Source organism: Pyrus communis, chromosome 16 (genome assembly GCF_041283825.1).
Source record: "Pyrus communis isolate YQ-2024b chromosome 16, ASM4128382v1, whole genome shotgun sequence".
NCBI lineage: Eukaryota > Viridiplantae > Streptophyta > Magnoliopsida > Rosales > Rosaceae > Pyrus > Pyrus communis.
In genome coordinates this window covers 27,181,374-27,199,241 of record NC_142580.1, presented here as the reverse complement: position 1 = coordinate 27,199,241, position 17,868 = coordinate 27,181,374, and the positions used below count along the sequence as shown (strand labels likewise).

General features: G+C 36.5%; 2 protein-coding genes across 2 annotated transcripts; both read left to right on the top strand.

The window, feature by feature from the left end:
* Positions 1-435: 435 nt before the first annotated feature.
* LOC137732903 (uncharacterized) lies at positions 436-984 on the top strand. The gene has a single exon (XM_068472152.2). It carries the CDS (start codon positions 436-438, stop codon positions 982-984), a length of 549 nt encoding a protein of 182 aa, XP_068328253.2.
* Positions 985-11,015: 10,031 nt separating this feature from the next.
* LOC137731595 (protein RGF1 INDUCIBLE TRANSCRIPTION FACTOR 1) lies at positions 11,016-12,990 on the top strand. Its single transcript, XM_068470750.2, has 4 exons — positions 11,016-11,299; positions 11,470-11,667; positions 11,814-12,029; positions 12,321-12,990. The coding sequence occupies exons 1-4, from the start codon at positions 11,297-11,299 to the stop codon at positions 12,579-12,581; spliced, it is 678 nt and encodes a 225-aa protein (XP_068326851.2). The 5' UTR covers positions 11,016-11,296; the 3' UTR covers positions 12,582-12,990.
* The last annotated feature ends 4,878 nt before the right edge of the window (positions 12,991-17,868 follow it).

Here is a 17,868-nt window from a genome sequence, read left to right as displayed (position 1 = left end):
AACATGGAAGGTGATGGTTCCTCATAAAATTAGGTTGTTTCTTTGGCAAGCTTGCCGTCAATCTCTGGCAGTGAGACATAATTTGGAAAGGCGTCGAATTCGAGTTAAGAATATATGTGAATTATGTGGAGCTACTGATGAAACAGAAGCACATATATTTTTTAACTGTGAATTTAGCCAAGCATTTTGGTTTGGTACATCATTACAAATTGATATGAGCTCTTTTGGGGCACAAGACTTTCAGGGGGGATGGAAAATACTCTTAGACCGCGTGGGTTAGGGGCATGATGTAGATTCAGTGCTACAACGAAGTGCATTTGGTTTGTGGCGTATATGGAAATGTCGCAATGAAGCTGTTTTTAACGATAATCGTATCTTGCCTCATATTGCAGTTGAGTTGTGGTTACGTCAAGTAACCGGGTTTAAAGCAAAGGGATGGAGGATGTTTCCCAGGTTGAAGTCAGCGCAAAGGGATGGAGGAAACCTGAATTTGGCAGGTTAAAATTAAATACTGATGCGGCATGGCAGAAGGAAACAAAGGTAGGTAGAGTGGGTTGGGTCTTTCGTGACTTTGCCGGAATTCCAAAGATGGTGGGAGGAAATGGTGGGGAGTATTTCTTATCGTCAAATATGGCTGAGGCGGCAACCATAAAACAGGGTCTGGAGATGTCTGTTTTAAGGGGATTTCATGCATCCGAGGAGGCATTGGAAGTGGAGTCTGATTCAAAAGGTTTGGTTCAAATGTTAAATAAGGAGATTCAAATTGATGTGTTGATGGAGGTCTATTTAGTTGATATTTGGAATATGATGCAGTCATTCCAATCGGTGAAGTTTATCTTTACCCCTCAACAATGCAATCGTGCAACCCACATGGTGGTGGCGTATATTCTTAAGCATGGCGGAAGCTTTGGTTGGGATGAATTAGGACCTGAATTTTTGTTTAATGTTCTAGCAGAAGATGCAAATGTTTCCATTCATATTTGATTATTAATACAGTTCTATCCTTTCTGGACATATCCTGACCCGGATTGTCTACTAGGACTTCGAATCGAGTTGTATTGGCCGACACCTGGAAGTTGACGAAACCATAAAGTATAGTGATGTGAAATATGTGAATAAATTTAAACCTAAAAGTGCTTAAATACGAGAGTGCGCTGTAAGCGGAATGAACCCATTTCACACGTGACGTCAGAGCATAAGTAAAGTACAGTAGAGTGAATTGAAAATCATACCATCGAAGGTAATCTCTAATATCAAGATTTGCCACGAATCCTCATCGATACGAAAACTCTGCTACTAGAACCTGGAGGGATAAAAAAAACAAGAGTGAGTGGGCCTGAAGATAACGCTTTAATAAAGACTTTCTAAACGTTATAATCCCTCGCTGTAATACATGTATAGTTTCCAGGAAATCATACTACGTATAAGTATGAAATCAAATGTAAATCAACGGTAAATCCAGGAATATTCCAAATCACTACATATCGGCAGCAATATATAAAAAAATCAGGTGCTCATCAATCTATGATAACACACGAGTAGGAGTTGCCTAACGCAACCTATACGACTCATAAATCAATATATGATAACAAATTAGTCGGAGTTGTCTAATGCAACCTGTACGACTCATAGGCAACCTGTACGATAGTGTCAAAGTTACCTAGTATTGCAACATGTACGACAATGTCAAAGTTACCTATTATTGCAACCTATACGACAGTGTCAGAATTGCCTATTATTGCACCCTGTATGCCAGTGTCGAAGTTGCCTATAACAGAAATATAGTCAAACCATAACTCAATCATTTCAAATAACACCCTAAACTCACCTAAACTTACATGTGCGTCTCGCGTTCACCTTAGCACTTCCAAGCATTCACAACAATTATATGCAGGTAATATGCATATGGATATGCCATGATGCAATCTAAAACTCAACCATATCATAGCATTTTAAAATATATATTAACATGGCATAAAATGCATAAATCAATTTAAAAGCATTTGTGGAACTATCAATCATATATATACTATAAAAAGGAACAAACCCACTCACCTGAGGTCTGCACCACGACTCCCTAGCACGAATATCGAGACGTCACGACCGATCATTACCTAGAACAAATATTCAATCACGTCACAGAACTCTTATCAATAAAACACGTAACTTACATAAAACACATCCCAATGACGTCCTAGAATGATTTGAGACCCATTGACCAAAAATCAACCGTCGGTCAAAGATCAACGGTAAGGTCCACAACCCTACGTAACTCGATCTGGAAGATCCATAACTTGGATTTACGATTCATAACTTCCAAAGATCCACATTATGCTTCTAGAACAACATCCTAAAGTTTCAGAATGATCCAACAATCAGATCTTCGCCAATTGCTAAAATGATGTTTTATTTTACGAACTTACAAATCTAATTCGAAAAGATCCATATGTCGGATTCCTGATCCGTAAGTTCCTATAGTCCTCAAATATTACGTACTATAAGGTACTAAGGTTTGGTGATGATCCAACGGTCGGATCGTCAATTCATGCAAGGACCCCGTGACGACCAACTAGGTGGTCAACTAAGAAACTACATTAAAACATCGTAATTTCACTAAATGGATGTCAAATGTAGAATTGGATCATCCAAATTAGCCAAAGATGGTTAGGTGGGGTCATGGCCCACGCGTCACCACACGCGGTGGTTGGCCGCCACGTTTGTCGGAAAAATTCCACTATTTTTAAAAATTCTCAAATTTCATAGAAATGAAGATCTCAAAGAGAGGAACAACTTTCATACCAGCCACGAAGTCCAAAAGTGGACGGAAGATGGTCAATTTTGCCCACAAAGTTGGCGGGTGCCTAAAACTTCCCGGCGTCGATTCGTCGTCTATGTTGGTCCAGCGGGGCCAAGGTTGGTCGGGATTTTCTCCTGGGATGATGGGCTACAAAGCCCAAGTGATGGCATCGGCCATCGCTTTGTCGATTTGCTGGAAAATTGAAAAGAGTGGCCGGAGCGTTGTTGATTTTCATCAATTTTCGTGGCCTCAAACCACCGCATACCGTGGTTAATCAAGGTGGTTCTTGGGTGGGTTTTGTAGAAGGGAATGAGAGCTTCAAGATGGTGGTGGTGGCATCGAAAAACTCCACCGAAGTTGGCAGGAATCGGCCTTGGAAAATGGGAGGTCGAACTGGGTTGTGTGGTGTGCACGGGTTGAAAGGGAAGGGGATGAAGTTCTTCTCTCTCCTTCTTGATTGGTTGATCCCTCTCTCTAATTTCTGATTGGTCCTCCTTCTAACATATCTAATTGGTCACTTAAACAAAATAGCTGATTGGTCCCCTTATTCATGCTTAAAATCTGATTGGTTTCTTTCCCACAAGGTGGGAGTTCAATTTATTTATAGCTAAACTTTAAATAACCAATTTCAAACGTCCATAACTATATCATTATAATCCGAACTCGCAAACAGTTTTCGCCTATGAGTTCGTGGCAATGATTACTACGCAAATACTCCAAAAGAATGACTCATACATCTCTCTAAACAATGGCCAACGGAAGTCAAAATCCTTGCCTCTAGGGCATTTTCGTCAATTCACACTTTTAAAATTTATAAAATGTAAAATTAGGGACGGGTTGTCACAATCTACCCACCTTAAAAAATTTCATCCCCGAAATTTAAAATCACTTGCTATGCATTAAAATACTTAGGATAGAAAGAAGATGTATAAAGAAGAAATCAAGTTAGAGCGCCTGGATAAAAGAGAATGCCATTATGTCACGATCGAAGTGCAGTGATTCCTCTTTCATGCCTCCAAACTCAAACTTTCCTTCTCCTTTTATATAATACTATAATACAATACTTTTATAAAGTAGAAAGTCAAAATAGGTATATAATAACATACGCCAAACTACGTGTATATTAGTGTAAGATTTAAAATAATTGCACTGAAATCCAAACTAAACATAAAAAAAAAATTCACCTACGCACTCGTTGCGTTACATATTCCGAAGATAAGCATGTTAAATCTTTGGGTCGAGCCCAAACAATGAATAATTAATTAAATAAGTAAATACAAATGCTAACATAAAATGATTTACTTGTCTACTTGCTTAACGAACCCAACGAATAAGTTATTGATATTACGGTCTGCAGCCCGCAATACCGACAACTCACTATTGTCTCAATAAGCAGGTAACAAATTTCTGAGGGTGCAATATTTTGCTCATGCACTACCCTCACAGGTAACATCAACAATAATCATAATTTCTATATCGTAACCTCGATCATTCAAATACCTGTTTGCAGTACTCATCTATCAAACATGTTCCGTGCGTAAAATCTCTATACCAAGGCTCAAACAATACCATAGCCAAACCAGAAATGTAACCGTAGTTACACATAAACTCTAACCAAGGTAAGTGTCTACCATGATTGGCTAAATTGTAAAATATTCAAAAGCAATATGTCCTTCAATATCCAGATAGTTCATTCACACTAACCATTAGTCTGAGGATGAAATGTGATATGTGACAAAGCTTAATGCATACAGCCTTCAAGAAGGCTTCCAAAGACTTGGAAATGAAACATGTGTCATGGTGAGATATAGTAGCAACATACACACCACATAACCCAACAATGCAGTTCATAACACTATAGTGAGCAAGTTCATATTGAATTTTCCCTCGAGTTTAGCAAAACTACGCCAATAAAAACAATCAAGAATTTGAAAGTCCAACAAATCTAGAATACAAGGAAATTGAAATTAATGTATGACATCTCACTACAACGGTAGCTTCTGAAACATTCAATCACCAATGGTTAAGATTCATTTAGCAGAGTATTTGTTGAGTGATTGAGAATTTAATGTTCACGACTAACTATCAATGCCCTAGCAACTCCTCTAGACAATTTGCTTGTTTCAAAAAATAATACAAAGTGTAGTAGGGTAGACATGGACCCCAAAATTGACTAGAATACCTTTCAACACAAAGAGATGAATATGGAATCCCCATTAGAATAGACGCTAGTCTAAACACCCGAGAAATCTGATCATCTCATGAATGAGGAATTTTACCAAGTGGTCAAAAATGTAGTCCCTCTGGACCAATGAAAAGAAAATGGGTTATCTTGTCAAGTTGATTTATAGACATCGAAACATCATCATCATCTCCACATGTACAAGATACCTCGTACCGAAAGTGTATGATGATATTTCCCAACTCCCTTCATATACAAGAAGTGATTATGACTATTCGCACCATTTCTTGATATCTCGCAAGTAACATCAAAACATTACATGTAAACTCCAACTGAGGCGAGATAAGACAAGCCGAAAGTGTTCAAGTATACATATGTCTTTTGCTGCATTAAATAGTAATTACATTTGCAGAATCGGAATAATACACGATAGTGCAATCGTAGAAGTTGATTTAGTTCTTCCATCATCACTATCAAAAATTTTGGCTTAACTCAAATGAAGATGTTTGAGAAATCTAAGGTTGGTAAAGGTTCTAGACACGTTCTCACCGAGAAGTGTCATCCGATATTTTAAATGAATATAATAGCACTTGACTCCAGTCATGAATAGGATAGTTCATTTCGAATGGTTTTAACCGTTGGAAAGTATAAGCGATTCTCCATCATGTTGACTCAACACAACCGAAACATCCAGAAAACATGTCATCATGGGTTTCCAAATGATCAATGTCATCGAAAGGTGTAAAGAAAAGGTAAGGTGAGACAACAGTTCATTTGTCTAAAACTTTATTCATGATTAACATCCCAAACCAAACTAATTTTCCTTGGTCGACAAGACCAAAGTTTGTCTCGAATTTCACAGCACTTTGTGAGAATTCCAACCTTCTTCCGCTACTACGTTTTTGGAGAAAAGAAAAGAATGTCATTTACAAAATCACATCTCCCAGGAGAAGTACCACTTTACACAAAGGTAATATTTGAGAAATTTGATATGAACCCAACTATTGATAATTGGAGAACTTAATCTCGTTACTAGAATAGGTGAGATAGTCATCTACAAGACTATTATGAATTCATCAACTACACAAGGAAACTAGATTTACAAAGGTTGGTCGATTAGACCATCAATTCAAAGTAGAGGATCGTCATCCGAAGAAATCTAGGTACGATCTTGAAGCTCAATCTTTCACCTTCACAGATAAGTTTAAGATTTCCAAGATAAAGTGTTTAATAACTAAGTTCTTTCAATGAAGTAGGACTTGTTTGAAAAGTCATAAGGAAAACTGATATAGGAGTTATTCGATAAGAAATAGGGAGAATAAATGTGGTGTTAACGAGGTGGATCAATGGTGTATTCTACTTCTCACATTCAATAGCATCCCAAGTAAAATTTTGAGAAATGACACCAAAGCTATACATCCTCAAAACGTACTATACTACTAAAAACTTTACGACACGAACTAAAAAGGTCTTCGCAGCTTTCTAGACACTCAAATCACCCTAACAGTGAGACATCAACTCATATTTCGATTCTACTATCTACCTGTGAAAGTGATCAAGAGGTGGCTAGTTGAAGAAGGTTTGATTACCTAAATAGGTAATATGGTTAACACAACCGTAGGTTTACTGTCTTAAAACAGAGTTTGCCCCTAACTTTTCGAGATTTAGTTTCGTAGGCTCTAGCAATAACTGTTAGTCAGTCTTTTGGTAAAGATCTGGTACTAGGAGCTGGTGCCATAATTCTAGGGAATATACTTACGACTTCGGGGATTTCTACTGACCGTAGATATAACAATTCTTACTCCTATGCCAATGCTCATCAAAATGACAAGTATAGCACCAAAAGTAATGTGGGAAAGTTGTATTGGTTGGAGTGTTCTAAAGAAAATAAAATTTTCTAGTAATCTACTTTAGAATGGACTTAAACGGAAGTCAATCTTCCTTTTGAAGATCCAGAATGATCACTAGTGTGCTTGGAAAAATTTGTGCTATCGGGGACCAAAAGTGATTATCCCAAGATGTTCCTTCGTCGAGTGCTACCCCTGTAGCACCACATTGTCACTCAAGACATCTTTGGAAATTTTGATGAAAATTAAAACTTCTTAAGGATTCTAATAAGTGAAACATTAACGGGTACTGCCAAGAAATCAAGACTATCGATGGCTTCCTAACTCGAAAAGTTTGGAAGAAATGACTAGATAGTAGTGGAATTGGTAGGAAATTCTCCCCTTGGGATACACAACTATCAATATAGCAGCCTTACTTCAAGGCTATCAACTTATCTCAAATCTACATCCTTCCTTGGCATGAAATTTCTTCCCTTATAGTTTAGAGGCATTCGCCAAACTGATCTTCTAAAACATCGACAAGTCGACAAAACTGCCCACAACTTAGGAAAACTAACACATTTTTCATACTCGACGAGGTGGCAAGATTCGGAAATTAGGTTTAAGAATTAAGAATGCTTACATCACGCATGTGATGAATGCAATATTCCCTAACTTATGCCCTGATACCAAACTAACTTATCACGACCCAATTGTCCACTAGGACTTCAAATCGAGTTGTACTGGCCAACACCTGGAAGGTAACAAAGTCATCAAGTATAGTGATGTGGAATATGTGAATAAATTTAAACCTAAATGTGCATAAATACGAGAGTGCGCTGTGAGCGGAAATGAACCCATTTCACACGTGGCGTTAGAGCATAAGTAAAGTACAGTAGAGTGGATTGAAAATCATACCATTGAAGGTAATCTCCAATACCAAGATTTGCCACGAATCCTCATTGATACGAAAACTCTGCTACTAGAACCTGGAAGGATAAAAAAACAAGAGTGAGTGGGCATGAAAATAACGCTTTAATAAAGACCTTCTAAACGGTATAATCCCTCACTGTAATACATGTATAGTTTTTAGGAAATCATACTACGTATAAGTATGAAATCAAATGTACATCAACAGTAAATCCAGGAATATTCCAAATCACTACATATCGGCAGCAGTATATAAAAAAATCAGGTGCTCATCAATCTAAGATAACACACGAGTCGGAGTTGCCTAACGCAACTTGTACGACTCATAAATCAACCTATGATAACACATGAGTCGGAGTTGTCTAATGCAACCTGTACGACTCATAGGCAACCTGTATGAATCATAAATCAATCTATGATAACACATGAGTCGGAGTTGTCTAATGCAACTTGTACGACTCATTGGCAACCTGTACGACAATATCGGAGTTGCCTAGTATTTCAACCTATATGACAATATCGGAGTTGCCTAGTATTGCAACATGTACGACAATGTCGAAGTTGCCTATTATTGCAACTTGCACGACAAGGTCAAAGTTGCCTATCATTGTAACATGTATGACAGTGTCGGAGTTGCCTATAACAGAAATATAGTCAAGCCATAACTCAATCATTTCAAATAACACCCTAAACTCACCTAAACTTACCTGTGCATCCTGCGTTCACCCTAGCACTTCCAAGCATTCATAACAATTATATGCAGGTAATATGCATATGGATATGCCATGATGCAATCTAAAACTCAACCATATCATAGTATTTTAAAATATATATTAACATGGCATAAAATGCATAAATCAATATAAAAACATTTGTGGAACAATCAATCATATATATACTATAAAAATGAACAAACCCACTCACCTGAGGTACGCACCACAACTCCCTAGCAGGAATATCGAGACGTCATGAACGATCATCACCTAGAACAAATATTCAATCACATCTCAGAACTCTTATTAATAAAAACACGTAACTTACATAAAACATATCCCAATGACGTTCTAGAATGATTTGAGGCCCATTGATCAAAAGTCAACCATCGGTCAAAAATCAACGGTAGGGTCCACAACCCAACGTAACTCGATCCGGAAGATCCATACATCGAATTTCAGATCCGTAACTTCCAAAGATCCACATCATGCTTCTAGAACAACATCCTAAAGTTTCAGAACGATCCAACGGTCAGATCTCCGTCAATTGCTAAAATTAAGTGACGACCGATGTTTTATTTTACGAACTTACAAATCTGATTCAGAAAGATCCATATGTCGGATTCCCGATCCGTAAGTTCGTATGGTCCTCAAATATTACATACTATAAGGTACTAAGGTTTGGTGACGATCCAACGGTCGGATTGTCAATTCATGCAAGGACCCCGTGATGGCCAACTAGGTGATCAACTACGAAACTACATTAAAACATCGTATTTTGACTATAGAATTGGAGCATCCAAATTAGCCAAAGATGTGGGTCTCAGCCCACGCAATGCCGCAGGCGGTGGTGCCAGCACCACGGTTTGCCAGAAAAATTCCACTATTTCTAAAAATTCTCAAATTTCACAGAAATGAAGATCTCAAAGAGATGAACAACTTTCATACCGGCCACGAAGTCCAAAAGTGGATGGAAGATGGTCAATTTTGCCCACAAAGTCGGCGGGTGCCTAAAGCTTCCCGGCGTCGATTCGTCATTTACGGTGGTCCAACGAGGTCAAGGTTGGTTGGGATTTTCTCATGGGATGATCGGCTACAAAGCCCAAGTGGTGGCATTGGCCATCGCTTTGTCGATTCGCCAAAAAATTGAAAAGAGTGGCTGGAGCACTGTTGATTTTTGTCAACTTTCGTGGCCTAAACCCGCCACGTACCGTGGTTAATCAAGGTGGTTCTTGGGTGGGTTTTATAGAGGGGAATGAGAGCTTCAAGATGGTGGTGGTGGTGTCGAAAAACTCCATCGGAGTTGGCCGGAATCGGCCTTGGAAAATGGGAGGTCGAACTGGGTTGTGTGGTGTGCACGGGTTGAAAGGGAAGGGGATGAGTTTCTTCTCTCTCCTTCCTGATTGGTTGATCCCTCTCTCTAATTTCTTATTGGTCCTCCTTCTAACATATCTAATTGGTCACTTAAACAAAATAGCTGATTGGTCCCCTTATTCTTGCTAAAAATCTGATTGGTTTCTTTCCCACAAGTTGGGAGTTCAATTTATTTATAGGTAAACTTTAAATAACCAATTTCAAAAACGTCTGTAACTATACCATTATAATCCGGACTCGTAAACGGTTTCGCCTATGCGTTCGTGGCAATGATTACTTTGCAAATACTCCAAAAGAATGACTCATACATCTCTCTAAACACTGGCCAACGGAAGTCAAAATCTTTGCATTTAGGGCATTTTCGTCAATTCACGCTTTTAAAATTTATAAAACGTAAAATTAGGAACGGGTTGTCACATTTGTCAAAAAAAAAAAAGAGTTTTAACCCATAACTCATTTTTTGGGCAAATTTAATTAAGATTTCTCTTTTGAGTTAGTGGGTTAACCCCACCATACATGTGTATTAATTTCAATTTCATATTTATAAATTCATTGAATTCGACAAGTGATATCTATATGATCAAATCTAACGGTAAAAAAAAAGAACTAACGGTCCAAATTTAAATACAACGGCTAAAATAATTTTAAAAAAAAAAATCTTTTGTTTGTTTCATATTCTTTTATGGTGTTTCACGAGTTTCATGGTATTGGTTTAATAATTTTTTTAATATTTATTAGAATCTAAATGTTTCTTTGATTAAAATGTTCATAAAATTAAATTAGAATAGTCTATATTATTATTATTTTTTTAAAAAAGGTTACTTTAAGAAAAAATTATTCTAAATTCATTTTTTTTTAATTCTAAATTCATTCTATAATAATCTTGGGCTAAAAATTTAACCGAGAAAGGTTAGAGCAGAAAAATTATTTCTGGATTAAAAATTTTAAGTTTTAACTCAAAGGTTAGAAATGGTCTTAGGGACAATAAAAATTCTAAATAATAGAATATACAATAAAATTAAAAAAAAATGGAAAAGAAAAGGAAAAGGAAAAGAAAAAGAATAATGTATATGAGAGAAATGACAGGACGAAAGTGGGGAAGAAAATGAAAGGGAAATAAAAGGGAAGGGAGGAGGTGGGTTCCTTGCACCCAACGCATATCTCTTAGGTTCGGCTTCGGACTCAGCTTCGGTGTAACACTTGGTGAGGATAAGCACGACCCATCTCTCTCTCTACCGCCATCTACCACTCTACAAGAACCCATTCCCTCCCTCACCGTCTCTACTCTTCCTTTTCTATAAACCTAAAAAACCCTCATCCGTTCTCTGACCAGAACACATTTTCTCTCTCTACTTTCTCCCTGCTTTCTCATCTCAGCGTTGAGAAAACCAGTGTTCCTTTCCGTTCATTCAAGCTGGCGATCGAGAATCAAGACACCACGGTCAGAGAAATCAAGCCCAAGAGCAGGAGAATCATGGTAAAAACCCCACACTCTCATTTCTGATTTGCTTTTCTGGGTCTCACTCTCTCTCTCGGCATTCAAATTTTGGATTCAATGCTCTGTTTTTCTGGGTTCAGATTGTTTTTTGTCACAGATTCTCGTGATTTTCCTTGTGGGTTTTGGGTTCTGATTGAGTTTTTGAACAGGGTGCTGGAGGTCCTGACGAGGAGGACAACAGGTGGCCGCCATGGCTGAAACCTCTACTGAAAGAGAAATTCTTTGTTCACTGCAAGCTCCATGCCGATTCTCACAAGTCTGAATGCAATATGTACTGCTTGGATTGCGTGAACGGCCCTCTCTGCTCTCTCTGCCTCTCTTACCACAAGGACCACCGTGCTATTCAGGTACTCAAATTTGCCACAGATATTTGTGCTTTCCCATCAAATTTGGCATCTGCGTTTATTGAGAAATCACAGTTCCCCAATTTGTGCGTTTAATTTTGAGTTTTTAGTGTCAAAATTGATGGGTTTTTGGTGATGAATTTGTACAGATAAGGCGGTCGTCTTACCATGATGTGATAAGGGTTAACGAAATTCAGAAGCATCTGGACATCAGTGGAGTCCAAACCTACATTATCAACAGCGCCAGAGTTGTGTTTCTGAACGAGAGGCCTCAGCCTAGGCCCGGCAAAGGAGTCACAAATACCTGTGAAGTCTGTGAACGCAGCCTCCTCGATTCCTTCAGATTTTGCTCTCTTGGTTGCAAGGTATTTACATTGTTCTCCTTTTCCGTTTCACTTTCCCGTTGGTTGGTTGTTTGGTTGCTGAGAAAATGAAGGAAAGTTTCGAACTCTCCAACCAAAAATCAAACCAATGAGTTAATACCAAATGTCACGCATTCATATGAGTTGACTTCTTCATTGCCTTGAATGCCATAAATCATTAGTTTTAATATGAATGTTAAACATTGAATTCAATCATTTGAAATCCAATAATTCAAACTGTTGGGTTTTAATTTCCTAACGAATTAATCTCAATCCATTGCATTTGCAAATCAGATTGTGGGGACGTCATCCAGTAATCCCCAGAAGAAGAACAAGTACTCGAAGGCAAGGGCGGGTTCCGATTCAGATGACTCATACAGCAGTAGCAGCCACGGAATTGCAAGGTTCAAAAGCAACAGCCACCACAGCAACAACAAAGTTCAGAGCTTCACTCCATCAACGCCGCCTCCAACTTCTGCTAATTACAAAGCGGCCAAGAGAAGGAAGGGCATTCCCCACAGAGCCCCAATGGGAGGACTAATCATAGAATACTGAGACTCTCTCTAGCCCTTGTACTTTTTGGTTTATTACCTTTATACCTCACTTATACCGCGAGTTTGTCACAAACGCCCCTCCAATAGCTTGAGCCTATTTCTCAAGGAGGCCTTGTTTTTGGAGAAAATTAGAAAAACGCCCACTTAGCTTTCTGGTATTGTACAAAGAAACCATATGGGTTGGAAAAGTAGACAATAAGACGGCAACAAAAGTGGACGAAAGTGCGGAGGGTTCTAGAAATATAAGATTATACATAAGGTTTTGGGGGTGAAATTGTAAATAGAGGGTTTTTTGGGTGGCCTATTTAGGGTTTTAGAGGTAGGGCAAAAGTCAATGTACTCCTTTGGGAGGAGGTGGGGGGATGTCTATATGTGGAAAGTGAAATAATATATTTTATATTTTGTATTTTTATTTGGTGTTATTATTTCCGCTTTTAGAAGTTTTTGACTGGTAGATGTGAAAATTTAATTTCCAAGCGGGGCCCACGTCGGCGGCCTCGTGTGGTCTAGGTTTGTAACGGGGCTTTTCTGTCACTGTGGAACACGTGTCGGGGGCGGATTGGGCAAAGGAAGTGCGGAAGTCGATCTTGATCCTCGGAATCATAAAGTGGTAGCAGCCGCCCTCCGTTTTTTTATGATCTTTTATTGGGTCATAAATTCGGAAAAGCGGTTCTTAAGCAAATTGGGTTACGTTTCTTGTGGGGGCCACAGTTGTGGAGAAATTTGGCCGTTGATTTGATTGTGCACGGTGATGTTGGGCTTTGATCTGTCCACTTATGGGCAATCATGGTGGGACATGTGACAACGACTCTAATGCTTTTGTGAATATTTTTTAGTTGTGAAATGCTTAAGTAGACTCAAAATGGGATGCTTAAGAATTTCTGATACTTTAACATTAAATTTTGTGTTAATATTACTAAAAATATGAGGTATAAAGAGTTTATAGAAAGTCATACTTTTAAGACAGTCTTCTTAGTTTTATGCATTAGAAAAATGTGCGAGGTCATGTTTATAGACCCTGGTAATTAATGGTAGAGTTTATTTTTTAATAATTTAAAGAACGGATTTAACTGTTTGAGGTCATGTTTTTAAACTTTGTGGTAATTAACAATTGAGTTTATGTTTTTTAATAATTTAAAGATATAATTCAACTATCAATCGCTATATCATGTAATGTAAAAAATATATAATTTAAGTAGACAATCTCTCTAAAAGATTATCCGATTGAAGATTATAGTTGGTGTGAATTACAGTGAATAGTTGGTCACTGCATTTTTTTGGAACGGTTAACTACATTTCATACTTTTGGTTTAAATACAATTTTGAAAAACTCAATAAATAAAAAATAAAAAAAGATATATTTCATTCTTACATAAAATAAAGTTTAGATTAAAGCCTAAAACAAAATTTAAAATTTAGTTTAGTACTGGAGCATGTTTAAATGATAGCATTTATATTCTCTGTCATTTTATTTGAACCAATGTAGTCTCTTTTTACACCCAACTTAAATTTAATTGTTAATTGTCTATTTTACCCTATTGCATAATTACTATTAAGTACAAAATGAAATTAATAATAAAATTCAAATTTATCAATAAACCCATTAAACCCTACAATAACTTCTTGTTTATCCTACATTCATTCTAGCTAAAACCCTAATAGGTCTTGTAAAGAAAAACAAACTTTTTTATTGATGGATGGTGATTTTGAAGTTTTGAATCCTCCAACTAAGGTATGATTCAATTTATGAATATTTTGTTCGTTTGATTTCAATTTTTTTTTTTTTTTTTAAGTTTAGAAGATGAGTATTTGAGTTTCAATTTTTTCATCAATCCCAAATGTTTGTTAAACTTTCTGCAATTCAAAAATTCTAAGGAAAAACTTCTTACCAATATTCTTAGATTATAAACTTCCTTGCTTGTTGATAAATATAAGGGATGAATTGTTTGATTTGTTACTTATGCACATCAGTAGAAATAAAAAAGGCAAATGTTTGAGTTTGGTAGCAGAAAGAAGAAAAAGTAGCCATGGAAATGCTATTGGGAAGAGGGGGTGGGGCAAGGACGCCTCTTTTTTCTTTAAAAAAAAAAAAAATATTCAATTACAGATGTTATTTTATAAAGGGAATGAGTGTAAAGATCATTTAACATTTTGAATTGGGTTTGAGAGTGTAGTTTTGGTAATAAATTTGGGTTTAAAGAGAGATTAATTCTTTAATAAAAAATAATATGGGTAAAAAGAGTAAGTTAGATGTAGAAAGAGGTTACATGAGTTCAAATAAAATTTCTCTTATTCTTTTCTTAGGTCTACAGTAGTTCAAGATAATATATTTTTGTATATATATTTAGGTACATTTATTTATTATAAATATATTCTATATAAACATTTAAGTACACAAATTTATTATAATATAGTTAGGTGCAAACATTTTGGCACAAACATTTAGGTACACTAATTTATTATAATATATTTCAGTACAAATATTTAGGTAGAGAAATTTTGATACAAGCAAGTCAATTTAATGTATTTCATTACGGTCATTTATATATTTTTATGTATTTATATAATTTTTCATTTATATAGTGATATATGCCATATATGCTCATCTTTCAGACACACTTCCTAGTTTAGATTCACAAAAAAAATCTCTCATTGGACACACTTCGTATTCTAGACATATTATTAACCAGATTTTCTTTGCTAGTTAATCCTAACCATATAAATATTAAATCGCAATTCGCCATAGCCTAACTTTTTTGTCCTTCAATTATGACAAAGCTCCAAAAAAACAACTTATGATTTTTCAATAGTTTGCACGTACCCAAATTAAAGAACTCAAAAGAAAGTAGGAAGGCTGAGTGATGATGTGTTCGGAAGAGAGACTGACTTGAATCGCAGGATTACACTGTTGCCTTGTGTTAATATTAGAAAGACATTATGTATTTTTATATTATCGGTAAAATATTATGTATATTTGTATTATTAGCACAAAACGTTTAGTGTGTGTAAAAGATGCTGAAGAGGACAGGAGGTGACAGGTGGTGGTGTTCATTCAATGTGTTGTTAACCTGCTTTTCTTTATACGATATTTCATTGTTTAAGAAGGCTGGACTTGGTATCGACGCGTTTTGCCTTTCTCTCTCTAAAACTCTCTCTCTCTGAAACACAAACCTAGGAAACTTTCGTCACTGAGCCTAGCCTTTAGCTTGGGTGCCGGAGGCAACCACCCCTCCTCCCTTTCTTCTTTTCCTCTCTCTTCTCTGTTTCTCTTGTGTTTTTCTCAGTTTCTTCTTTTCCTCCCTTCTCATCTCCTCCACCCTTTGCCCTCCATTCCTTATCTTCCTTCCTTCTTTCCAGTTTTCTACCTTCCTTTTTATTTCTTGGTTCTTCCCTGAGTTTTATCTCAGTTTTCCTTGAGTTGAGTCTCAACTATCCCTTGAGTTTGTCTCAGTTTTGGGCATCATGCCCCTTATTTGACTTTTTTCGCCTGCTTTTATTAATTTTTTTCTTTTAATTTTCCTTCCTCCCCTTCCTTAGCCATGATATTCCATCCCCACCCCCACCATGTGCTCGAATCATCGTGCTCCCATAAAAAATGGGATATCAGATCCACTTCCCTCCCTCACTTACCCTCTCCCAATCGGCATGCCGGATCGCCATCTAGGCCAATTGTTATGAAATGTTCCAAATGTTCCTGTAAATTCTTGCTCCTATTGGATCATTTGTATCTATATGCATCAGGATCCTGATTCATGGATCTCTCGGTTTGAGAAAGAAAAAAAATAAAAAGATCAAACCATTTTATGACTCTTTTTAAAATTTGATAAATAATGGTTGATCATATATTTTCATTATAGTTCTATGATTCAGAGTATCACTTCCTATTTGATCTATTTTAAATTCCATATTCAAAGTTGCGATCGGATCTATTCATTAAAAAGAATCAAATTCAATACATTTCTTTTGTACCCATAGGTGTTATATAGGATTTGAATCATATTTCATATTAATCTATATTGATTGACTGCCTCCATTATGTTGTTGCTAGCAAGTACCACTATTTTTTATTTTTGATCTTCGAAATCATTGCCGCAGGAGGTATGGACCTTTTTTTTTTTTTTTTTTTTTTTTTTCCTAATCTTTTGATATAAAGATTCATTCTCTTCATAAAAAAGAGGAGGTAGAACCAATAAAGATTCATTTTTTTATTCATTCTTGGAGTCAAGGTTCTAAAAACCGCTAGGCGCTAGCCAGGTAACAGGCAAAAGCCTAGCACCTAAGCAGCGAGCAAGGGCCTAGCGCCTAGGCGGCCTTGGCGGATTTATCTAAATTTATTATATATCTTGTAAATAAGTGCCTACACTTAAAATATATATATATATATATATATATATACATACTTGTATGGATAATAAAAGAATGATAAAATGCAAAAATAGAAGTAGAAGAATACACAAAGTACATCTATCCAACAAGTTCAATATTTAAAAAACAGTAAGCATATAATTGTAATGAGGAGTATTCTTGACTGATAGACTAAATTCTTTTTGTTCATGATCCTTGCATTGGATTGGACATAGACTAAATTATTTAATGTTGTTGTATCTAGTTTTTATTTATTTATTTATTTTTATGTATCCCCTCAAAAGTTCTCCAATTCATTTCACAATCGGATGAACTTGTAGTCAATCCATCCTTTGCAAATTAGGTACACCATTTCCATAAGTGCCATGAAACTAAAAAAAACCAAACCGCCTAGCTCCAGACTGATTTTTAGAAATGATTTGCCCTAAATCGCAGTGGGTCTTCGCCGCCTAGCGCCTAGGCCGATTTTTAGAACACTGTTTGGAGTTAAATAACTCATTCAAGATTTATTTTGTGATCCAATCCAATAGAAAAGGCAAATCCCTTATGATAAACCAAATCATGGTCGATAATATACCCCCTTAGCCTCACTTTCTACCTATAAGATACTTTGTTGTATATATTTGCAGGGTCCATGAAGGGACTTGAATTTGGTGTTTATTTTCTCGGTTCGGAGTTTAACTTCCTCCAAAGATGCGACGACAACAGTCATCTGGGTTATGCTGCTTGAGATTAAGGATTTTTGTTTGTTTGTTTTTGCAGTCTATGAATATAAGCTTGTGTAAGCCTCCAATTGTATCATGAGTTGCAACTTTTATTTTGTTTGAGCCTTTTACTTATCTATTTTTATTTACCTGGCTCTTTTGAGCCTTATACTAGTTATCAATGTAGTTCTCTTCTTGACAAAGAAAAAAAAAAACAGA

Bases quoted from the DNA above. Each gene is read 5' to 3' on its own strand.
- LOC137732903 (XM_068472152.2), top strand. From the start codon at position 436: ATGGAGGATGTTTCCCAGGTTGAAGTCAGCGCAAAGGGATGGAGGAAA.
- LOC137731595 (XM_068470750.2), top strand. The intron at 11,668-11,813 runs GTACTCAAATTT...GAATTTGTACAG, and splicing joins AGGACCACCGTGCTATTCAG to ATAAGGCGGTCGTCTTACCA. The intron at 12,030-12,320 runs GTATTTACATTG...TTTGCAAATCAG, and splicing joins TTTGCTCTCTTGGTTGCAAG to ATTGTGGGGACGTCATCCAG.